General features: G+C 40.0%; 1 protein-coding gene across 1 annotated transcript in view; it reads left to right on the top strand.

The window, feature by feature from the left end:
• Window positions 1–480: 480 nt before the first annotated feature.
• NKD1 (naked cuticle homolog 1 (Drosophila)) overlaps window positions 481–25763 on the top strand; it is a 108135-nt gene continuing 82852 nt past the window's right edge. The window contains exons 1-3 of the mRNA XM_010585015.1: window positions 481–505; window positions 642–674; window positions 891–1048. Of these exons, the coding sequence (XP_010583317.1) occupies window positions 481–505; window positions 642–674; window positions 891–1048 (216 nt within the window). The remainder of the gene's footprint in view (window positions 506–641; window positions 675–890; window positions 1049–25763) is intronic.

Raw genomic sequence — 25763 nt, 5'->3', positions numbered from 1 at the left:
GCGGGGCCGGCCCCGCCGCCCGTGCCTGGCTGGAAGTGAAACGCGCCCCGGCTGCTCCTTTTTCTTTTTTCTTTCTTTCCTTTTTTTTTTTTTTTTTTCTGTGGAGCCTCCAAAAGGCTCACTCGCTCCTTTCATCTGCCGCCGCGGCCCAATGGGAAGGCGGAGGCTGCCTGCAAGTGGTCTAATCTCAATGAGGTGTCAATCATGTTCCCCGGTGGGTGAAGTAAGGTCTTTTGTAACCGCCTCTGTCTTTGGGAAAGAGAGGAGAGAGGAGGAAGACTGGAGCGGAGAGGGGGACGCCGGACCGTGCTGCAGGAGAGGAGCTGAGATTCGATCTCGCTTGTGCCTTAGCAGGGAGAAGAGGAGCACATGGATTTCTAAACACGCTGGGATTTTATATATCTACAAAAATAACAACAAGCGAGCCTGACCCTACCGCAAACAGTCAAATGAATCGTAATTGCAGATCAATGCAGAGAGATGGGGAAACTTCACTCGAAACATGGTTAGTTCCTTTCACTTGCTACTTCCTTAGCCCCTTCCCCTTATTCGGATTTTACTCGGTTTGTTGCTGTGATTTTATACTGGTGTCTAATGATCTTCCTTTATTATTTCCCCCCCGCCCCCCCGGATCTGCCTAGCTGCCGTTTGTAAACCCAGAGAAAGTCCAGAAGGTAGGGATGGCTCTTTACTGCTAGTAACTTTGAACGCCTTCCCCCAGTTCGGGTGGCTGCTCCCGTCCCCCTGCCCTCTCCCCTCAACTTTCCGCCGCGGTTTGCCCGCTGCGTGTCCCTCCCGGCCCCGGCCCCGGCCCCGGCCCCGGCCCCGGCCGCGGGGACCGGGCGGGCTCTGCCGGCGACTCAGCGGCGGCATTGTCTCCTCTTTTCTAGGTGATAGTTTTGCGGTGAACGCCTCCCTGGCTCGCAAAGGGCTGGAGGACTGGATGGTGAAGCAGAAATACTCCGGGGGCAGCAGCAGCGGAGGCAGCAGCTCGGGACTCCAGCAAGGCTGCCAGCACCGGGCTGTTTGCAGGCTCTCCAGCGCCAGGGTATGTCAGCTTCCTCGCCGCCCCCCCCCCCCCTTATTTTTTAAATAGGGAAACCCAAATGCTCTTTCTACATCCTTCTGTCCCTCCCAAGGGTCGGTTTTGCAAAGGAAGGGCTTTCTTTGCCCTAATGCTGCTCCAGGGGGCTGCACCGTGGGTGGTTTCCTTCAGTCCTTTGATGAAGTTAGGAGCTGCAGAGCAAACTTGGTGCTTGTACAAAAGCCAGAGGAGTAAGGGGACCTGTCCGCTAGTGTCTGAGCAGTACGATTAGAACAAAACTCTTAACGAACAGGAACAAACAGAGAATCTCTGGGAAAAGCCCAGCACCCTGCTAGTGTGCACGAGCTTGTGAACCCTGACTGGTGCACAAGTTTGTCTGTGACATTTTGGCAGAGGAATTCAGGAAAGGAGAAATCCCTGAAGAGTGTATTGTTATTTATTTGCTCTTTGCTAATAACGCATGGCTGACTTTCTCCGTAAGAGTAACTGCACATGTCACTTGTCCTGGCTGTTACCACACTAGTCATTTCCCACCCTTTCTCTTTCCTCCAGTCCTCCCGTGTAAAGCTGGGCTGGAGGAAATGAGGAAATGTTTAAATTGCCTTTTTTTTTTTTTTTTTAATGTTTTTTTTTTTTTAATGTTGTCTCTTTAAGCAAAAAGACATGATGGGAGGTAAACAAAGTTAACAATTCTTAGATATAGTCCTCACAGTGTTTCAGGGTATGATTCAGAGTTTATTGATGTTTACTGAAAGACTCCCATTGACTTCCGTGAGCTTTGGATCAAGCCCTGAAAGCTTCATCAGTGGAAAAGTAACCTGAGAGACGGGGAGATCGGAATCTGTGTTTCCCAGCACAAGCAGAGCAGGGCCACCAAACCTCCTGCAGGCTCTTCACTTTGTTAGCCACCAGTTTTATGGTCAGAAGCCTGGACTTCTGTGTCTCAGGAAAAATTAACTCATGAGTGGAGAATAGTTCATTTTAGGTGGGGTGTTGAAGTGTGTAGAAGATGTATAGTATGGGAAAAGCTAACAATGACTTTTTAGATTCCACCAGTATTGTATTTAGAGGAGGATAAATTGTTTGGGAGTCAGTAGAAGTAAGGCACAGAGAGTAAGATATTGATGTAAGTGTTTGTAATTGACGAGTATAATCACTTCACATTCAACTTGCAGGTATGGTTGGTTGAAGTGATTTTTATTGTGCTTTACTTGGAGACAATGTGTCCAAAGAAAGAAGTTCTCATTAATAATGGTACATACGTGTATGATACAGATGCAAAGAGTAAAAACATGTGCTCTTAATTATTTTTCATTATCCCATTTTTGTGAGTGAAGCTTTTTAGATGTGTTCTACCTTTCACATATATATTTTCTAGGACAGAAGCTCAACTCACCAAACTAAACATAGATTTAAAATACAAGAGTTAAAGGTCAAAACCTCTGACTTTAGCTTTGTGAAATGTATTTTCTTCCATAAAGACAGTTTGCTTTCTGCAAAGAAGAAAAAAAATCTTTTGTCAAAGATACTTTGCTATTCACAAAACTCTTCTTCAGTTTTCAGTTCCATGAGGTCTGCTCAGCTGGAATGACGGTAGAACAGTATTTCTCTTCTTACTCAAGGTGTCCTCCTCATCATAGCTCAGCAATTAGCAAGCCATTAACTAAAAATTACAGTTCTAGTACGTTATAAAACTGTAAATAGGTTTAAGTATGTTTAAAAGCACTGCTCCCATGAGGCTTTTTACTGTCAACCTGATAGAGCTGTTTCTGAATGTTTGAAAATATTCGCAATTTATTGCCTAATATATTTGGTAGTACCTGTATGAAAATATACCCTGCTAATTGATTTAGTTTAATTGTCATCCTGTCACAGGCATACTGTGACAGCTACATTAAAGTTCCTTTAAAATATGAACTTTTGGTAATATGGAAGGATGCATTTCTAATCCTACATTGGAACCAGATGTGCCATATGTACAGTCTTTTTGACAAGGATTATGGAGTCACAGCTATTGACTCAGTAACTGAGATTGCATGACTGTGTCTTTTCTGAGATCTCTTTGATCTCTTGTATAATTATACCAAGTACAAAGCGAATTGTAGCCTAACCTCTTGGCTCTTCATTCAGCTCAAGATGTAGAAATACTAGTCACTTCTACTAATAGTTAGTCACATGGGATTGTGTGGGACAGTTGTGTATTCCCCAATAATGTAGTACTGTTGCACTTGAATTGACCAATGGCTCTTCTCCTTACTACTTCAGATTTCCTCCTAAAATGTTCAATTAGCTTACAAGGCTATGTGGAATGGTACAATTTTATTGTGTCACAGCTGAAACTTTGGCTTCTCATTAAAACATGTTTTTTCCCCTGAAATAGCTCCCAATTGCTGCGTTTATGACTTATGGCAGAAAGAGTTAAATCAATCACTGATGAAAAATATCTGCATTCAGAGAAACATCCAGTTGAGTTTAAAAAAAATAATGGTCCTAGAAATAGTTTTCCTCCTAGGAATCCTTAATCAGAGTTTTGTTGATGGTGGTTTTATTAGTATGTAGGGCCCTATTTGGTGAAATCCAGTGTACCTCCAAAGACCTGTTGATGGGAGAGGAGAGCACTCAGTTACTTCCAAGTCTGAAACGTCAAAGATTTGAATTGTTTTGATTAGAACTTGAATACAATAGTGAAATTTGACTTACTTTGCTCTATATAAGCCAAAAATTCTGTCTTGGCTGTAGTTGGAAGGCTGTTTTCCTCAAGAACAGAGACACTGAGTTGTTTTGTTAAAGTTAGTCATCCAGGGGACGTGAGACTGAAGGTCAGGGGGATTCATGTAGCATTTTACAAAGAGGAATGAGTGACTAATACAGGAAACCAATAAAATTTCATTTGTGCTCCTCTCTAGAATGATTGAATTTACAATAGTCGTGGAGGAGGAGGTCTTTACATCAGTTCACTCAAGGGGTGCTTGACACGAGGAGGGTTCAAGAATACAACACCTTTTCTCTAACTGAACTGAAGTTTTGAGAGTTTCTTGGTTAGAGCAGACTTCCCTCAGCTGACGTGTCGTCCATGTTGTGTCCCGTCCATCCGTGTCTCCCCCCTCCAATTCACTGGAAGAACAGTAATTAGTGTCCAGCTAATGCCAAATGCATCAGTCATCTGAGAAAGATCTCATAGTAAATTGTTGGGTGAAGGCATGAGCCAGGGGAAGGGGAATGTATCTGAAATAGGCACTTCTGGTGTGTATACAACTTTCTGTTCTGAGCTGAGCTCTGATCTCATGAAATTGTTGCCACCCGCCCAGCAGGGGCTGCTCTGCTCTAAATGTTTTAATTACTGTGGAGGCTGAGGGCTGGGTTGCAGCCCTCCACATCATGTAGAATTAAAGAAAAAAGCAATTCTGTTGCACCCATGAAAATATGAGGTCCAGAGTCATCTTCTAGTTTCAAAGCTAATTGAAACCACTGGGGCCGTAAATCTGTTAGAGCAACTGAATATGCTTCTTTTGCTGCTTTATGAATGAGTTAACTTGTGCCCAGAAAGGTTTTTTGACACTGTGGATTATCCTGTATAATTCTTAAGTTTAAATTTATTCAGTGTGTTTACTTTTAAAAACTATTTTTGGAGATCAACATTGTTTGCAAATATTCATGTATTTATTTATTTAACTGAGAAGTAGTTCTATGCTAGAGGGTAAAATATTAAATGTGACATTTGCTTAGCTCAATTTACTTTTATCTTCAAAGCCATAAGAAATTTTACTAGTTTCTTGCATGTCTCATTGAGATCTGTGCTTGGGATTGGAAAAAAACCTCGTATTTTTAATTAAATTTCAAACCAGCTCACAGTGAGCCAAGTTGTAAGTAATCATTTTAGGTAGAATAGAAGAGGCTTTAGCTTACCACTTCTGCTGGGCTCTTTGGTGCTAGTGATCCTTATGTTCAACCCTAATTGATATTAATTAGAGTTGAGTATCTGGTCTGGGAATAATACAGTGTGAAATGCTGAGGCACATCACTGCTTCAGAGGTGGGGCTTGTTCTCCATTTGTTCTGTGCCTGTAACTGCCAGTGACATTAATGGGCATTCCTTGCATGGCTGAGAGCAGACTACGCCGGTGTCAACTCCATTGCTCCTCTAGCATGATATTTCTTAAATTAAAAAAAAAAAAGCCCTTTCCAATTCTCCACTATTAAATAGCATGTGCGTGTGTGCATATAAAAATACATAGCCTTATGGAAGACACAGCTGGGTAGGTCATTCATCCAAAATGAAAATAATAAACAGGACAGATACTTTTTTAGTGGTATGTATATACTATGGCTTAAAGGCTGTTGAATGGAAGATTTAATTGTAGCACTACTTTGGGGTCATCGCATGGGTAGAATGACATTTGAAAGACTGCCTTCTTACTGATACAGTGGCAAAAGCAATTAAAATTGCCCCAGGTGCTATCTTGTGTAACTGCTTGAAGTGATCTTTTAAAATGAAATATTTTCAAGTACAGTATTGTATGGATAATTATTTGTATTGACTCTGAGGATTAAAAGAAACAACAGACTCAGCAGTGCTAGATACTGGTATGACTAAAAAAATATTTTGATACACAAGATACTGTGTATGGCATTTAAAATAAAATTGCCAAACTTTGTATTGAAAGAGAGAAGCAGAATCTTATTTAGTGTTGAAATTTGGTGCCAACAAACCAAGATAATTTAATTAGTGGTGCACACAGTATATCTTGACAGCTCTGGTTTGGGAAAATTATAATATGAATATTAACAATCAAAGAGTCTCTGAAAGTATTAGTGCCATGGTGATGAGATTAGTGAATTGGCCAATACTGTAGCAGAAAGCTGGATTCCAAGGGAATTATCCTTGAATGATACCAGTTGGTTCAATTAAAAGCCACAATTCAGTTGCCATATGGAAAGTGTTAGGCATCCTTACATGGTTTCAAAGCTATGTGCCGGAGGTTAAATTGACATATGAAGAAAAGCATAAATTAAATATTTTGTGTTATGAAATTAAAAGTTGACTTTGCTTGAGCCATATGGAGGAGGTGGATGGAAGATAGTCTGTATTTCATCAGGGCTTGTTTTATAGGTGTTTCAGATTTAATGTGGTGCACTTTTAATTTGGCATGTTGATTGGAAAGCTGAATGGCCCGTGAAGTTTCTGCAAACAATCTCGTTAAAGTAACTTTTTTTTGATCTCTAACAACCCTCTTTCTCCCACCCCCTCTAAAGTGGAGTTACTTAGGTTGATGTTTGTAAGAAGGAAGCATGTTCTGTGTAGTAGCTAGGTGAAGTTCTCATCTAAGTGATACAATCTATGTCTCTTGGGCTATTGATAGTCCCTCTTGGCTTAGTGAAACCTTAATTCTTCTGAGTGAGAAGGCCTTGGTTATGGAGTACATTTTCTTCTGTAAATTGGGATGAAAAGTAACAACAGTATATTATATTCTTTAATGACTTAAATGTTAAATAATGTAGTCCAGACTTTACACTAAAACTTTGATTATGACAAAAATGGGAAATTTGTAGCACATGATTGTCGACATATGGAAATGTTCTTTACAGCAGCATTCATTAACAGAAGGGTTTTCTGTAGGTTATGTGAGATCTGTAATAAGACCCAGGAGGAGCTTGGTAAGTGGCTGTTTGTAGGCACCCTTCAGAAGAAGATCTTGGTTGACTTTTATGGTTTCTTTTGAATTGGGTTATGAATAGAGGAGAGAGAAGTCTTTTGAGTATTGCAACTTTGTAAGAGTTAGTTTTTCCAAAGTTGGGAAAATAATTGTTTGGTGATATTTAAATCAAAATGGAACATTGCTCCCTGTGCTGCAGATGTTGGCCTTTATAGAAATCCTTGTGGATGGATTTTGCTTCCTGAATGTCAGCATCAAAACCTGGTTGGAAAGTAAATGGTAGATGCTGAAATATACAAAATAGTTGAAGTATTTTTTTGTAACTAAACCACTTTTCTAGTTAATATACTAGTTGCTCTGAATACTTGGGAGTTTTCAGACTATGTGATATTTATAGATATCTTTTAATGGAAAATGAGGTATAGTTTTAGTTCAAAAAATTAATGTGAAGAAATGGTCAAATAGACTTCCTCTGTGAATTTATTTAGTCATATCTGCCAACATTGGCAGCAAAACTAAGCTTGTATTTACTCCTACAGAGTAACTACAGCTATGGGAGACTGAGTTGGACTGTATTCCATTCAAGAATTATTAACCAAGTTCCAAATGCAAAATCTTCATTGTGTCTGATTTCTGAGCCAGCAAAGCCTGTTTGTGTTGGAATATCTCATGACATTTGTCTTGCAATGGTAGAACACCAGTGGTGTTAGCTGTGGTGAAAAGGCTGTGCCGGTGCAGATATTTTTACTACTGTGTAATCTAAGAAAGAGGGGAAATGACTTATGCAGGTTCAACTATTGCTATCCTGGTCTCTCTGCAAGGGATACATCTGCACAGTGCATTTGGTTTTTGTAGATTTCTGGATTTATTGTCATCAGGGCTATATGGCATATATTTTGTCTTATAATTTGCAGAGTAGCAATGACACTTCTGAACATGTGAGAGATCCTTTTTTGAGTTGGAAAGTCCTGTGTAGTTAGTGTCTTGCAAATACACTGCTGTCATGTAACCTCATGTCCACTGTTTAATAAGGACCAGTCCATTGGCTTGCCATGGGAGTTGGCATTCCAACAGGCTTATATCTGCAAGTAAGTGTTCAGCCAGATTTCTTAATACCTATACGTGTGCGTCTCACATGATGTGGTACGTGCCCATCATATGTGAGAAATACTTCTGTTTTAGTCATACAGAATCTAATTGTTTGTCAATACCAGGGCATCATTTGAGGAAGGGAACGATGCAGTGTCTTGTTGGGAGGTCCAGTTCACAGCTGTGAAATTGAGTACCACTGGTTTTGTTTGTGTGGTGTGGCCTATTGTATATTATAGGGCAATAAATGATCCTATTGTTTTAGTCTATAAAACTTCTGGTGGAGTAAATCCTTTTGCTCTTCAGAAGACCAGACTGTGGCCACAGGAGACTGAAATGCCATTCAGTGCCTGAGAAGCTCCTCAATGGCCAAGAAAAGCCCTGTAAAAATACAGCTAAAAGATCCCACCACACTAACTCCTCAGCAGGGATAATGGAAGACCCTGTGGTTCCCTGGTTCAAACCAAGGTCCCTGCCAAACATAAATGAGAAGGAGTTGTTCCTTAAATCTGAAGCTGTTGTTAATAAAATTTAAGACTCGTGAACAAGACTTACCGGGCAAGCAGTTTTTCTGCTTTTTATCAAAGCTCTGATAATTTGATAATTTTCTCTGATAACCCTACTTGATCTGAAAATTCAGTGGAACTCTGAAACTCTTCGAGCTGACTGTGAAAGTGTGTCTTGCTTAAACCTTGAAAAAGGCTATCTACCATTCTTGCTTTTGTTTTTAATGGGTTTGGATTTAAAGGCAGGCTCAGTGGCACTGGTCCCTTAAATCACTGCAATGAGTATCCTTTGAGAATGTGAGATCCTTCCTTAAAATGTGGGAGGAGATCAGTTATGTTTCTAGCAAAATTTGCAGCAGAGAACTTTTAAAATGGCTGGGATTTTCAGCCATGTATCCTTGGACTTCACACTAACAAATGCGGGCAGTGTATGTTGCTTTAGCTCAGGGATGGATTGGCATGTGGTCAGAACAGTCTGTGCACTGTCCATCCATAGAAATACTTTGTGTTTTGTGATTAGGGTGGAATTTAATGCATTTGGGGGCATTACTGTGGCAGTTTTAAAGGGATTAAGTATACTGAGGTTCCTATTAACGTATAACATTGTGATTCAAGATCTGTGAAGGAAAATCATGCATGGGTGTTTGATCTTGGGGTGCAGCCACACATGCTGTGAGGCACAAAATAAGGGGATAGACTCAGTAGGGAAGTGACAGAACAAAGTACTGTCTTGCAGGAGAAATGGGATTTGGGAGCAGCCTCGCATCTTTTGATGCATACTCTGATGCGAATGATAAGTGGTACGGAGGTGACAGATTTGTCTTGGGGGAGGAAGGAGAATGGTGGGTAGTGTGTCGCATTGCCCTCGGAGATAGTTTGCTGTCTGATTCCCCAAAGACTTGATAGTGCTAGGTAAGGACTAAGCCACTTCTTGTTGTCCTATCTTAAAAATCTTTTATAATTCCAGGACGGTTAGTTTCAAGAGAGTTAGGTAAAGAAGGTAGTAGCTGTAAAGCTAAGCCTTATGTATTAAATGCATATAAAGAACAAATGCCTGTTTGGGGGAGCGGGAATTTTCTCTGAGCATACGGTGCCCCAGTCCTGAGCTCACAGAATAACAGTCTCTGTATTGCATAAGATGCTGCGGTTAAGCCTGTATCAGTGTTTCTGTAATAAACTACTCTTTTTGAAACAATAAATAATAATTTTGTGAACTTTCCAAGTCTCCCTCTGTTCACATAGTGTACATGTGTATAAACTACAGACACTCATTCCCCTAGAAAGAGAGAACATCATAGTCTACAAACAGAATATCTGTCATTCCAGCTGAGCAAAGGTCTAAGGCAATAACCCAAAATATCCTGGAAGAAATTCTAAAAAGCATTGAAGAAATCAATCGTCTGATCCTAGAGGAAGGTCTTTGATGTAATTCTGGTAAGTTTATACTGGGAGCCTGCCTATTTCTTTATGGTCAGCCCTAGACTTTCTATATGAAAAGTGGATCAAATAATTTCATATGCTCCTGCTTTAAAAAAAAGATGGTTGATAGTTTTCTAAAGCGTACACACTGTTTAAATGTAGATTGTGGCTTTTAGCCGAAGGCCAGGTGGGGAGGAAAGGCTTTTCAAAACAAGTACTTACAGGAAAATAAATAATACTTTGATATTTTTCCCGTGGAAAAACTGTGCCTCATTTAGCCATCCCGAATATTTAATTTTATTTTGAGGATAAACTTCATAGGTTATCTCAGTTAAAGCCATTTTTATTCATGCAAAGCTTATGTGCAAGGTCGTGTTGCTGATGTGGATATATATGTAAAAGGAGTTTTTCAGAATACGATAAATAAATTACTTTTAAAGGTATATTTTTAACTAACTCAGTGTAGTTAGGTAAGTCTGGTTTTATCAGCTTGAAAAATTCTGCGATATTTCTCTGTTATGTTTTGATGCGAAAGCCCTGCTGTAATCAAGGGGAAACTTCTCATTGCTTTCAGTGGTTTTGTATCAGGTTCTCTGCCACATCAGTGGAAGACAAGGGAAGGTTCAGGTGGTGAGACTGCTAGTCTTTTTATCTAGCAGCAACATTGCTGGTGGAATGGCAATGTATTTTCCCCTACAGATGCAGTTTATCTGATCACTTTATGACAGGTTCACAAAAGTTTTTCCCAGTGGTACTGCCACTTAAATTCCCATTTGTAATTAGCAATGTAATTTTGCAGACAGGTTTAAAAAGCATGTTTGGAGAGAGGCTATTCCCACAGCACTGCTTAATACCCATTAAAATACCACATTTTTATTGTATGAAGGTGTTTTTTATCTAATTAGGTTGGTTTGTTAAAGTATTGCACCACAGTCTCATTCTTTTTTTTTGTTGTTTTTTCTTCTACTGTAAGGCTGTTTTTAATCATTTGTTTGTGACCAATGGGAAGCACACAAAATCTTCAGCTCTGGACTAATGCACAGCATAAAGAAGTAAATGAGTTCTCTTCCTGCCTAAGCTATTGTACAGGGCTTTTCTTTGAAAGTCAGTTGCTCTTGGATTAAAACATGGTGACGTGTAACAGAAAAGAAAGAGAAAACACCAGCATTTGGAAAGGAAGTATTGCATTAATTGATGCTCCATAGACTTCATTAGAATTTGGTCATCGATCTTACCATGGCACTCTTTTCCGTATGTGCTGTTGGATTTCTTTTTTTTAAGTGCAATTTAGAAAAAAATGAATGAAATAAATTTTTGTGAGGACTGTGTGATGAAAGTCAAATTACGGCACACTGAAGTAGCTCTGTGTCCTTGGACATTTGCTGTTATCCAGGAGTGACTAGCTAGACTGCAGCATGCTGGTGTTGCCCGTGCTTAGTCAGTGAACATACATGTGCTGTTTAAACACAGAATAAACCTCTGCTAAAACAATTTATCCTTAATCTATGGCCACCTCTGATTTTCCTTTTTGGAAAGACAGAAACTGAAGACACTGCAGCGGGAAGCCCCCTAGATTTGCCAGTAAATGAATAACGGACAATGGATAATGTCCTGTGGGAGTAGCAAAGAGACTGTGAGGTCCCTTATTAGCTCTGCAACAGTAATCTGACCCTCCTCATGGGTGTTTCTGATGGCAACACTGACAGTCCTGGTCTCCTCAAAAAATGAGGAGAATTTCACCACCACTGGGGAAAATAGGAAAGCTTGTCAAATACCGAAGAACAGAATGGTTAGACAAGGCAAGTGCTAATGTCATGCCTTCAGGGGTATGTTTTAAGCAAGGAAAGAGTCCTGGCCTACTGTATAGTCAGAGTGTCTCCTAGTATCAGCAGGAGCCCTATCCAAAGACAAGGTGAGGCTTCCTCCTTCCACGCTCTCAATAGACACAGGATCTAGTCAAAATCTGCTGTTATTGTGTATCAATTCCAATATCCAGTAGTATCAGGAATGGATAACCAGTTCTGCCCTCAGGTAGAAATATGTACAGAGACTTTTGAGAGGTGTGCCAGTCAGAGAGACGTGCCAGATCAGGGGTAGGATTTGGCTTTAAATTGTGTTGGCACAGCTTACTGATGCTGGTGGGCTGGGTGCTAATAGCTGATGGCAGAACTGGGTGGAGGGAAGTAACTCAGCTGAAAAAGCAGTCTTCTGATGTTCAGTCTCATCTGTCTGTAAATGGGGGGTGGGGGGAAGTGTGTGTTACCTGGACTTAGCCATCCATAGCCAAGAATCTTTCTTCTCATTATGATGGTGACTACCAGTGAGTATTTTGTGTCATACCCGGCTGCACGCCAAACTATATTCTAAGTTTTGTGCAACAGTGGTTTGCAGTGGCCCTTCTTGCAGGGTGATGCCTGCCTTCTGTGTCAGTGCTGCTTTGTCCTGGTAAAGCACCCTTTCTTCTGTTGACCAAGTTCTGCTTACAGCAGGGTTTACCCAAACTTCACATGCCTGTTGGAACCGCATGCCTGTGTTGTACAGAAGGTGAAACGGTATGGGTTTTGCCACACAGTTTTTTGACTGTGTGCTATTGATAGGACAGATTTTGGAGTGAGTGATCTTTGTGGAATATAAAGGGTTATGTTGTTGAAGTTACACAGGCGCCAATCCACTGGCACACCGCAGGTGATCTCGGAGTGAATGTTGTTTAAAGCGCCTGTCCCACGGTTTCACAAATGTGCTCTGACCAGAGGATGTTTTTCTAACTTCAAAGGGCTTCTCAGGCTGGCTCGGTGCCTCACAGACTGAGTCCACAATTCCTCTCTGCTCGTGATGTGTTCTAACCATGTGTGATTTTTTTGGTATGTGATGTTTTCTTAAAGCGGCATTGACCTGTGTTCAAGTGAAACTTGCTCTTAAGCTTGTAAACACAAACTTGTTGTGTGGGCAGTTTTCATCTTAACCTGATGTGTGTATTTGTTTTAAGAGCAAGAATAGACATCAAAAGGAGGAGTAATTTATAGGAAAAGAAGAAAGAAAAGAAATAAACTTGCAGCAGCCTTTTGAGTTGCACCATCCAGAAGCTTTTGCTTGAAGATCAAAGTGTGGGTCCTTTGCTGGCCGTAAGGAGAAGAGCATATTTCCACCTTGGCACTGCTAGTGTTACAGTAGGTTACTTCGTCTAAAATGTGCCTCTGCACAAGGGGTGTGCAAAGGGGGAAAGCAAGGTAAAAAGTAGTAGAAAGTGGAAAGAACCTAGGGCACTTATCAGTGACCTGATTTTTTTTTTTTCTTCCCTCCCTCTTTAGCAATCTTATATTAAAATAAACTTTTAGGAACACATTTGTATGTTTTTAAATATTAAAGGTTGGTTGGTTTTTTTTTTTCCTGTAGTACTTTGTAATATAGTTTTCTGAAGGGGATTGTTTTCAGGTTAATGCAAAATACACATTCTTTTTAATGCTGAGAATTAGAAATGACTGAGTTTTTGTGGGCCAAATTCTTTTGCTGTTGAAGTCCATTAACTCTCCATTAACTCTGCTGAGAGCAGGATTAGGCCCTGAAATATCTCCTGAGCTACACTGTGCTACGTTAGCTATAGTTGTGAATCTGAGAAGATCTCGTGTTCCTCTAAGTTGCATTGGTAGGCACTGGTTTTGCAATGTTTGTGCATTCATTAAGGCTAGAAAAAGTAGGCTAGTTTGAGGTTTTAAAGTCATCATTTTTAGTTTACTGTTATTACTATTATGGATGTTTCTGAGTATATTAAAAACCCCAAACCAACAGCAAAACAAACCTTTTCTTCAAAGAAAACAATACCTTACACACCAGACCATAATACTTTCTGTTTGCCAAGTGATTGAAAAGGATCATCTGCTGTGGGAATAAAACATCGTACTGTGAATGGCATGCCGTGAACAATATCTCTCAGCTGTGCAGTGAAGTTTTTCTCCTCATGAGTAACAATACCACAATCTAGCACTTAATAATTAATCCAGCTTTCAGATGCAGCTTGATCCCGAGGCCCTCATCCAGACGAGATTCTGGAGAAGTTAGTGATGTCTAGGACTTAAACCCTAACAGCAAACAACCTGTGCTACCCTGCCATCCTATGGTTATCGACAGGAACCATCCCACCACGTTTATTTTGGCTAGTTTTAAAGCAGGTGGCCAGGATGAATTCCTAGTTTCAAAGTCACAGCTGCTGCTTTGAAATTGTGTAAGAAGGGCTTTGGTTTCTTAACACAAAATAACTGAGCTGCTGTTTGGTATTAGAGCATCATTATTCTGGGAAATGCACTCTTCATTTTAAAAATATCTTCTGTATGGAAGTTGAAAGTTTATACCTCATGATTCTAAGGGCAAAGAGCTGAAAAGGTTCCTTGTTTGACTGATGATTGTGAATACTTAAGAATTCCTCAGTGACTTGAGTGAATGGAATCTGAAGGTAGTATTAAAAATTAATAGCAATATTAGAAACACACAGTTACTGCAGGAATCTCTTGTTTGTTAGTATTAAATAATTGGGAGGGGGAGATTTTTTGGGTAACTAAAGAAAAATCTTAATTTAAACTGGATGTCTTTGTGGCAGTTACCCCCCAAATGTTATATCTTTATCATTAAATGAATTAAAAAGACCAAGTTGGCTTTATACCATCACAGTAATGATGCTGTGATTAAGTAGAAGGAAATGTTCCATTACAAATCCACATTTCCTCTCCTTGTAAAATTTTATTTTAAAATGAGCCTTCTTGGGTGACTTTTTCAGTAGCGTCAGCAACAGTGTCAGCAGAACGGTGAATTTGTGTCGCTGGAAGTATAAAGAGAATTCATGAAGGAGTTTGTGTTAAGCATAGTTTTCTTTTTTATAAAAAAGGATTCTATTCACTGTGGTTTTTTTTCTTCTTTTGTATTCCTTCCTACCTTATGATATTATAATGTTTTTTGCCTACATTCAAAATTTCATAGATATATATTTATAAAAAATATATGTCATGTAAGCCTTTTTCTAGTGTAAGAGAAGGTACATTTTATGCAAGGTACACAGCATGGGGTTTTCTGGGCCTTCAGTCTCATGTGATCCTGTCTCACAATAAATATATCAAACAGGAATGAACAAAATGCAATCCTCTCAGACTGGGTGAAAATGCGCTTTTAAGAAAGAAGATGAAGGGGGGCTGGTTAGAGGAAAGGCTAGACCTTTCCTCTGAAAGGAGGCCTGAAAAAAGTGAGCAGGCAGAGAATGGAGTGTTTCTTCAGCTTACGTAGACAGGCTTGGTAAAGGATGGAAAGAGCAAAATTAGGGTTTATTTGGTATTGGGGACACGGTCAAAGAAATGAATGCAGGATTCGCATGCATAGGATGTAACAAAATTGTTGACCTGGTTGTTAAGGGGAAGGGATTAGAATGGGCACGTCATAAGTACAGGCAGTACAGACAGGATATCTTAATCCTTTTTGCTTCAATCATAAAACAATTTTTGTTTGTATTTTATCTTGTTGATAGTAATTACTAGTAGCACTCTCATCTGTTGGAAGCTGCATGTTCTAGTGCAGCACTTCTTAGATTTATCCATTAACAAGTGGTGCTGGACCATATTTTATATATAGGTATATATGGCAGAAAGTTCCCTACTAAGTTAAAGCTCTCAGTGGTTCAGACACAGGCTTACTGTGCAATCCTTGCATTTCTGATAACAGTGTGTGCCTTTGCTAGCTGAGTTGGCTAACTGAGCCTCTTGGGTCTCTACTTAGTGGTTGGGATTTGCATGGGTAGGATGTCAGCCCTGTTGTGCTTAAGGAGATAGGGTAATAGCTTAAATACAGCTTTCTTAAGCACTCTGAATCACAAGGTAGGGAGGCTTTGAAGTCGGCCGAGATTAGAAGACTGGTCTCTGGGCTTGCATGTGAAGTTGGGAGGTGTTTGTCATGTGGGTGGTCACAGATGGATAGCCATTGCTGTAGTGCTACCTGGTCTCTGAAACTGTGAATTTATGGTTTAAGAATGAGGTATAGGAGCCATGTATTCTAGTCTAGACCCTAGCTTTAGCTGTATATCCTTTCTCAAGTTGCTCAAACATGAATCTTCAGAGAGACCCAAGATAGCTAAACACTTGCCACTCATTTAGTCTCATTTGTCTTCTCTTTGAAAATACCAGTTCTGTCCACTTTTTCTCACTTCCCCATCAGGGAAGTGGGGATAGGTTTTATCCTTCTACCTACCTAGGCTGTTGAGGTAGACAGAGAAATATTTAAAGTTCAGGAAGAACTTCAATGCCAGCTGTACACTTAATTCATTGCTATGTTTTTATGAATAAGCCAGGTATTTATTACCTACTTTCCTGAGCAAAGAAAGAAAATAAGAATGAAAAATAATGTTTGAATTCCCCTGGAGTTTATATAATCCCCCTTTGCAAAAAAACCCTCTTACATTGGTTTTTCTTTTGCTCTACAGTACTCTTCCTAAAATCCTTTTGGAAAGGGGCCTTTCTGAACTGTCCAGCTCTCATCACAATCCATTGGTCCAAGAAGTCTAACTCTAAAAAGTTTGTATTAATCAAAGCAGTTTTAACGTATGGAGAAAAAAGACATTTTACTTCCCACTCATCCGAACAAGACCTTGGTCAAGGTTAGAAGGTGGTGGAAGGGACATGTCTTTAATGTATGAGCCGAATCTCCACTCCTTGTGGAGGCCTGTCCAAGGACACGTGCATTCAAGTGCTTATTGCTGTACCTTGCTTTTGGTACTGCATACAGATTCAGTGCAAGATTAGTAGGAATGTAGGGATAGAGCGTATGGCTAGCATATGTATAAATCATAATAGGTAAATAATATAGGATGAGGACGATGCCAGACTTTTACCACTGTTACTAGATGAAATGGACTACACAGACATAATTAAGGGGCAAAGGAAAACATTTGTTAAAAATTTGACTGAAGATGAGCTCTGATGCACAGCTAGACGAGGTTTTTCAGGGAGATGAGCTTTTTTTCTGGTGTTTGCTCCAAATTACCCTCTCTTGAAGGTTATTCTTCGGAGCAGCAGAGTTTGTACATAAGTGAAACACATGTCAAAATGTTTACAATGAACTGGAGTGGTGAGTCAAAGCAGTAGGCTTTTGTTTGCACTGGCTTTGTAATGGAGAGCCTTATAATGAGGGTGAACTATGCCTCCTATTCTGGTGGGCCTTTGTACTATCTGGAGCACAAAGTGGAGCAGGTTTACAGGTTAATTAACACCTCTTCCCTCCTCCTTGTGGTGCTGGCAGTGATGTATCACCGAGGGTCATGTTTAGAAATGGTGACTGATGGCTAGTGATGGATACTCCCAGGCTTTTTAGTGGTTGCCACTGAATTCTCTGCTGTGAATATCATTTGTTCTTTTAAACAATAGAAAGCACAGTTAAATGTATGGTGCTGAAGAGGCACTTATTGTCCTGGTAGCCTGGCAGCAGTGAGCACACCCCTACAGCTGTGTGTTTGCAGCCAGGCACATCGCAGCCTGTAGCTTCCCTGCTCTCCCCTCCTTATAAATATGAAGAGAATTCAGACAAATTCTGCCTCTCTAAAGAGGATTTAATGGCATCTCAAAACCCTTTATTATGTATTTAAAGATGATTTCTTTGAATATTGAATTGTAAGGATGGTTTTAATCTAGCGGTTCTGTGGTTTTGGAGAGTTTGGTCAGTCTGGCTGGAATCATTGTACTTTAGTCTGTGTGTTGGATATGGGCATTTGTTGTTGGGGTTTTTCCCCTCCCTTTAGAGACTTCAAGTTTTCTTTGCCACCTATTGCCCACAGATCACACTTTCTCAACAGTTGCCCTGTGCTGCTTTCTTTCCCTCCCAGTTCCTCGGGTCTCAACACTGTATGTGTTAGCTACTTCTATTTTAACAGCTATTGCCTTTGCCTTAGCTTGATTTAAATGCTACGTTGTTCAGAAACTAAGTCTTGGTGGAGAAACAAAGCCATGTGGTGGTCTAACTAGCAGGGTGCACATCTAGGTGTGGAACATCAAGAATCCTTTTGCCATCTTGCATCGGCTAGCACACCATACTGTAACATTTGAGGCAAGCGTGCACCATACTGCATAACCATACCATCCATACCATACCCACTGTACAGATAGCTGACAAAAACCATGTGTAGCATATATGTATTTTTGGAGCTTAAAGAATTTCTCCTCACATGTCCCAGTTCCTTACTTGCCTATTTGTGAGTGGAAAGATGGAGCATAGCTCATCTCCGGAGCAGAATAATTTCTGGAAGAGGACAGTGCAGAGGCAGTGCTTGCTGCCTTCCTTAAGGCAGAGGGGAAATTGGAAAGGAAACTGTGATTCAGTGAATAATAGTCATCTCTCAGACAGCTCCAGGGGCAGCGCAGCTCTCAGCTGCTGCCTTGCTCACAGTAGATTATGGGGTCATAATGCAGCCCACTATGGCAAAGCAGAAAAGCAGTAAATTCATCCTCGGGAGTGGCTTTATGTTGTCTAGAAATGAAGAATTCCTCTGTAAGAATGTAATGCTTTTTATCCAACTTCCCAATTCCCATGCTTCAGCAGTATATTTATCTTCACCATTTTCATGCTATGAATAAAGGAAGGCCAAGAAACATGTATAAAGGACTTCCTTTACAGCCAATGATATGTGCAGTACAGCATCCTATAAAGTTAACAGGGATTAAGGTGAATGATCATGCGAGCAAGGGAGGCATCCCATCAGGAAATATGTGTTTCAGCGTACCAACTAAACCAATACTATCTACAGACTTTGAATCAAAGAGGCTTGGACAGCTAAACAAAGCTAATCCCCAAAGATGTACTATTAAACTCATTTCCCATGTATGGAACAATATTGTAGGAGTTTTGAAAAGCATTTTCCAGCCATTGTTAAGAGAAGACTTGGGGTGTGAGCTATAAAATTCTGATCTGGGTTCAGACTTTCTCCATAGCTGTGGTTTTCGGTTGAGCCTGTCCCTAGTTAGCAGGGATATAAATGTTAAAATTTACCCATGTGGCTTGAGAGCTGTGCTAGTAGTGTAAGTCTCGTTTTTTCAGCACATCTTTATTTTAGAAAGTATTTCTTTCTGCTGGAGTCAGATCCTTTCTTCTACTGGGCAAACTCTGAATATTCTGGCAAATAAGGACAACTTGACTTGGCCTAGTAGAGCTGCAAATGTAAAGTGTTAATTGTCTATGAAAAATAATGTTTCTTTCATAAATTCTCTCAAAGTGAAAACTCAAGTTTGTATGCCCTTACAGAGAAGACAGTAAATATCCTATCATATTATATTTTAGGAAAGCTTTTATTTCTTTGTTTCTTTGTTTCAGCTTTTGATATATTGATATTCAGCTTGTTATATTTCATTACTCAAGCAATTGAAATTAATTGATATATGCAAAAAGGTTTAAACTGAATAACAAATATCCTTGGTTTTGGAGAACTTTAAGTGAGAAAGACGAACACTAAGAACCAGGTCCTGTAGTGAGAAGTTTGTTTTGTTGGGGGACTCTGGGGGTGGGGGTTTTGCTGTTGTTGTTCTTGTTGTTTTCTTTGTTTGGGTTTTTTTACTTGGAGCCTTAATGCAATTGGAAGAACAACTCTCACTTCGGGTAAAAGAGCTGTCTGCTCAGATCTGTTAGGCTAGGTCTGCCTGGGCAGTATGTTTACAGAGTGGGAGGTTAGGGCTCTAAATTTGAATTCTTGTCAGAAGACATAATTTATGAATGGCAGTGAGAAATGATTACCCAAATGTGAACAGAACAAATAAACTAGGCCTTGAACATGCTTTCTCCTGGGCTGTCACCCATTGTATCTGTAGCCTGGTGTGTGGCACAATGTAATTTCAGACTGGCTTCATTCTGAGCAAAGGCTGATAATGTGTGAACATGTGTGATGGTTCTGAGATGATGGCAAGCAAGCCCATCAGACACTGCATGGTGTCTGTTTTCAGAGGGGATTTTAGGGCTGACTTCTGTAGAGTTAGGCTCTGGCAGTCATAATTGTGTAGCAGAGAATATTACAGAAACGGGTATACAGGCATTCTCAAATGCTTGGCGCTTTGTCATAAATTTAATCTATTTACATATTTCCTGTACCACTGTACAAACAAACCAGTGGCAGAGTCCTGAAACCATTTTCTCAGGCAAAGTTCCAGTTGATACCAAAGAGGTCGGGATTGAAAATAATTGCTTGTTTAGAAGCATTTGAATGTGACCTTTAGAGAAATCGTCTTTCCTTTTGCTGACTTTTTGAACCCCTCATTAGGGAGTTATTGAAAATCGTAGGAAATTTCAATGAGTTCAGATGACAACCCCAGCTGAGTTGTCACTTGCTGTTCCTTTCAGAGCATTGCAGGGGACATCGCTTCTTCAGAAATGAGCATAGACCTACAGTATTGTTACTCTTCCCTGTTTCTCATTCCTCGTTGAATTTGCAAGTACTCCTCTGTTAGCCTTATTAGATCTGTGGGTAAAAGCACATGTGGTGAACTTACATGTGTTTCAGCATAGACGCTGAGGCCAATCCAAGTCTGGTAGTGTTTTGCATGCATGCAGAGATCTTGGCACACAAGCAGTATGCAATGTATGGTTCTCTGCCACCATTACAATATCCTTTTGTTCACAGAGAACCCCCCCAAAAAGATATTGGGCGAGCCTGAAGAAATTTGTATATGAGCTAAGGGTGGTTGAACTAAGATGACTGAAAGAGCAAATTATTTGCTTCTTGTGTACGTAAGGAAACTGATAAGAAGACTTCTTATTATCGACATAGAGTGGAAGAATAAAAAGTACTTTTATTTATCAATAATTTATGTCCTTACTTATACAGACTTTTATTGTGATACAGCGTGTTTGTGCAGCAGCTATTCTGGAATACCTATTGGAATCAGCTTCCATATGTAAACATGCCAGTAAATACTACTGAAGCAATGACTGAATGGGAATTTAGTCTATATTGTTTGAAACTTGAAGCTTAAAAAAGGTTATTTAGAACTGTGAAGGAGTACTATTAGGAATAGCAACAGGAGAACTTAGGAAAGATTGCGTGTAAAGACATGGTAATGGAGGTCTGAATGTGGAATAATTCCTGGAAAATGGTACGGGTTTTATTTTCTCTCAGAACTATTAAAACTGCACAGTTTACATCTGTAACTTTCTCAAGTATGTAATGGAAAAGGTTCTTCAAAGTTGAGTCCATTGAACTCAATCCATTTCAGTTTCTTCTGCTGAAAACAGAATAATCATGTGCATCTACATCAGCAAAACTGAGATTTATGGGTTTTTTCTCCCTTCCAGTGAATATCTTGTACACGATACTATTCAACATAGAAGCGCTGTTACTTTAGGCATGGCTTTAGCAGATTATGCTGACAGCAGTTAGTTGTAACTCAGAGTTCTGTCCTTTATGAAGATTAACGATCCTTGAAATAATAAATATATTGGAAATGCCAACTCTGGAAGTTATCTTCAGTTCATAAATAGAATTGTTTGTGTAACAGCAGACATCTTCCCCTGCTATTTCCTATAATAGAGCAGAAGTAAAATACTAGAGCAGTAAGGTTTCAGTATCTCAAAGGTGCTATTGGAGAGAAAAGATCCCTTCATGAGGAATATATGTGTTGGGAAGGGCAGGAAGAGGGTGATGACAAGCCATTTTGCAATATCACGTTTGCTTATGGCTTATGGGGAGCGCTGCAAAGAGCTTGAAGCTTTTAGCACATCTGAGCATTGTTGACTTTTATTCTGGTTGCCATCATTCAGTAGGCAGAGAACAGCTCAGCAGGCACAGGGGCCAAAAGCTTGCTTGCCTTCTGTGGGTGGGCATTGTTTTGGGGGAGAACCAGTAACTTATTTTTAAGTCTGTTACAGTGTAGACCTAGCAGTAAATTAATCATGACATTAAGAGGGAACGTATGTATAGACATTACTTCACAGAGTTGTCATAAATTCTGTTCTTGCCATATTTTAATTTCCAAGGCGTTTGAATCCCAGACAAGGTGCTATAGATGTAGTTATTAAATTCTGCAGAAATATTTTTATTGGGTAAGACATTGGTTGATGATGTAGCTGTGAATGCCAAATTCAGAGACTAGCAAAAGGTTCTTTATCCATGCATTTAGGATGAAAAATATTATTTTGTAACACTCACTTATTATTGAAATGCTTGTTTTAAATTTACCTTCTTTTTCCTGAATGTTTGTATGTGTATATATATATATAGTGTCACAGTTTTGACAATGTAGGGTTTATTCTGTTTGTTATTGGGTCATCAATAACATTGTCATCAATAACACACAGGTGGAAACACAGCTTTGGAAATGGTGATTCTAACTCTCGTGGTTCAGCAGACTCTTGCTACTGTGGAGTGACCTGAGGACATACTGCACTTTTTCAGCTTTTCTGAATACTCTCAAGAGAAGACACTGGATAGGATGTAGAGAAAAAAACCTTTTCAAAAGTTTACAGTGTACTTCTTTCAGTGCAAAAGTTAACTTATGTGGGGGCTGAGTTAGACTTAAATATTGCTGAAAAAACAGTGTCTAGTTCCCTGGTTTTCCAAGATTTTTCCTTCATGTACACTGAAAGGGGAAGCCATGTTCTCTGCACCTTTCTGTACCAAAACACATGTTGCTAATTATTTGGTTTTCCCTGGGGCTGCTCTTTTGGGTGGTGGTTTGCCTCTCCTGTTAAGCATATAGGGACAGCCAAATCAGCGGAAGCTTAAAACAGGTTGTCTGCACTGAGATATATTGGCAACCAGGCAAAGAATGGAATGGCAAAGTGCTGGAAGAGTTAAACCCTACCTCATCCCACCTGATCTGTGTAGCAAGCTGTGCCTGGCTAGAGTGGAGATATCTTAGGACCAAGTACCTTGAAGGCTGATATGTGAGTTTGGTTGCAGTTTTGGGGGCAGATCGTCTCTGGGTAAGTGAGGCTGTGGACAGACCCGTAACTGGCTGCTCCAGGGAGTCCTGTCTTCATTCCCTTACATGCCATGGTAAATGCAAGGTAATTTGAGGCAGCTTATGCCTTTATTTACCCCAGTGGAAGTGTTGACATGAGCTGTTACCATGGACTCTCAGATGTCCTAATGTTGAGAAACTAGCCCGAAGCACTTTGAGGTTCACCCAGTAAAATTTCCTAGCTCTTAGGCGTTTGCTCAATAAACCATGATAGCAGAGCTGTATCAGTTGGCAAAGTCCTACAGCTCCTTGCTTATAGCTTGGAACAAAACTTAAGAGTTACGGATCGAGTGTAATTTGATGTAGTAATAGTTTATATAGTGTAAACACACTAGATATATATTCTGTTGCTGGAATTAATCAGGAAAAAGTCATGTATGTAGAATTTTCTTCTTCATCTTTCTTTTAAAAACACATACTCGGTCCTGGTTCATATTTAACAGCACTGGTAAATGTGGTCCTTTGCCACAAAACAGGTGTAAGCCACCGCCCTGCCCTGCCAGCTCGCCTCGGTCATGGCTTGGAGACCCAGAGCTTGGCCTGTCTGGTGAAACTGCCAGCTGTGTTGCAGACACCTACTTAACAGAAACTGGAAGTGAAATCACTATTTCATTTAACATTGGCCACCTATTGGATAATAACTTTCAGCTACCATAAGACTGGGCTGCATTTGAAACAGCAGCCTTTTATTGAAAGACACTGTTTCCCATTCTGATCTGCTCATCCTCCAGAAGCATTTGAAAAAAAAATGTGAGTGGAGAGTAAGAACATGAAATTTCCCTGCCGCTTTAAGTGTGTTTGCCTGTGTCTCGTTCTCACATGCACTGTATAAGTGCTCAGTCTGCTGTTCAGTCTTTATTTCTTAGCTGCCATTTGGCTTCAATTTCCATGCAAAATTCATGGAAACCAGAGATGATTTGGAAGGGGATGACACCCTTGTCCTACAAGACCCTTCCTGAAGCAGGCAAAGGGTTTCCGTTCTTGTAAGCAGCAAGCGAGTGCTCTGAGCCCTCAAGAGCCATCTTGTTTCCTTGCTCTTGGCACACACGAGTCGGGACACTTCTGCAGAGAGTTTTACTTGCACTTGTGTTAGCGGAAATGTCCCTGATAAGAAGTAGACATTGTTGAAGTCTTGTGGCTTTGACTGTGAAGGCTTTTAATTTTTTTGCATGAAGACTGCTGATCCATTTATATTTGTTGTTGTTGTTATATAAAAATGTGAGTGAGGGTTTATCTTTTCCTTTGAGATGTATGGCACTAGCTCTGGAATTGCTTCCAAGTTTACAAAACGAGTCTGTGGTTTAGTCCCCTCTGATAAACATTTTTCTGTTGTTGTTGCAAAGTCAGATCAGATTTTTGGTGTCATAATGGTTGGTGCACTTGGCAGCTTGCATTTTAAATAATTAGGAGATAAAATTGGACTGTGCTTGAAATCCAGCATGTCTGGTATTTTCTTGCTTTACTCAGTGATGCTTTTAATCCCCCTTTTAACTTTGAAGACTAATGTAAGGCAGTTAAGAACTGAGGGTTGATAATTTTTTTGTCATCTTTGAAACCTAGATCCAAGCCAGCTTCTCTTGCAATATTTCAGCCTCACCCTCCCAGGACACTTTGAGATAAATCAGTGTCTTTATCAAAAGAAGTAGGCCTTTTGTGGTGGTAGCATTGTAACATTAAATATTCATTCTGATTTGCAGAGTTGAGACAATTATATTGAAGTTCCCAATAAACTTTACTTTGGATTTTGAAGCTTTAAAAATATGCTGCTTGCTTAAATTCATTCTTCAGTAACCAGTAAGGGAGTTTACTGCTCAGATGCATCGGAAATGAGATGTTTTGGAAAGCTTGTGGAAAATCTTCTGTGCCCTTCACAGCACATGAAACAATGTGAAAAACTAAAAGGCAGGCATTGGGGTTTTGAGGGTTTTCTCTCTCTTCCCCCCGCTGTTCTTTTTGCTGGACACAGTGCCATAGGAGTCGTGAGGGAGGAAGTACAGCAAAACAGCAGGCTAAATTGAGAAACATTCTTTCCACTTAAGGAATCTTTGCTGCATGAAATGTATATGTTGAAAATATTCTTTATATTATTTTGAATCCAGTCACATTGAGGAAAAGGATCCTCATTTACAGTATTGTTCTGCACCTCTTAGGAGCTACTGGTTCCAGTTCTGGTCTAGAAGTGGATGCATTTTTACAACTGGAGAAGTAATTTTCTGTATCATTAGAATCAAATTCTAAAAAAATAAACAAACCCCAAGCCCCCTAAAACCCAAACCAAACTTGGCCTAACTGACCATAATTTGACAATATACTCTGTATTCAGCAGAGGATTAACAAGGCAAAATTTGTGACAATGTGGCTCAGGCTGTATCTTCTATATCCAGGCTTGGGAAAGGAGGCGTGTTTTGGAATTAAGAACATAGACTGCAAGTCGAAGTCCAACTCATATGCAGATATTTTTTTTTAATTATTATTATTGTCTTGATTTTACTGAGTTAACTTCTTTAGTCCAGAATAAATCATGTGAGGAAGGAGAACTAGAAGCCTCTGGTTCATAGCCAGCTATATAACTACAAATGCCACTTCCAACGAAACATTTTTTGTTAACAGTCTACCAAATATGCCACAGAAGGATAGTTGTGGCACCTGCTCTCGCTTCACATTCTCACAGGCATCTTCAAACATAAAGCATAGCAATTCAGGGACTTTGAATTCACCTTGTTTCCTTTGTACTGATGGTCCCTCAAGTACAGAATTGAGCATGGCAGCATGGAAGAGCATAACCTTGCTCTCATCTGAGCTGAGTCTGTTCTGAGGATAAATTGACTACTCAATATGCTTTCTTTCAAAGGGTCTAAATTCACTTTATTCTCTTTACAGTTGATTTTCTGTAGAGATTGGGCCTCCCAGTTTTTTCCTCTGGGCAGCTTGGGGGAGGAGATCCAGATGCATAGGCAACCGGCAAAGCAATTTTGTTCTGTTGCTGGTGGCCTTAATTAATCATGTCTAGATTAATTAGCTGATCCATTTGTGGATACAGTGTTTGGGGAAGAAAGTAACTGGGAGTGTTGTGAGCCAACAGTTAG

Source organism: Haliaeetus leucocephalus, unplaced genomic scaffold, assembly GCF_000737465.1.
Source record: "Haliaeetus leucocephalus isolate CR32 unplaced genomic scaffold, Haliaeetus_leucocephalus-4.0 Scaffold92, whole genome shotgun sequence".
Taxonomy (NCBI): Eukaryota; Metazoa; Chordata; class Aves; order Accipitriformes; family Accipitridae; genus Haliaeetus; species Haliaeetus leucocephalus.
This window is presented reverse-complemented; position numbering and strand designations above follow the sequence as displayed.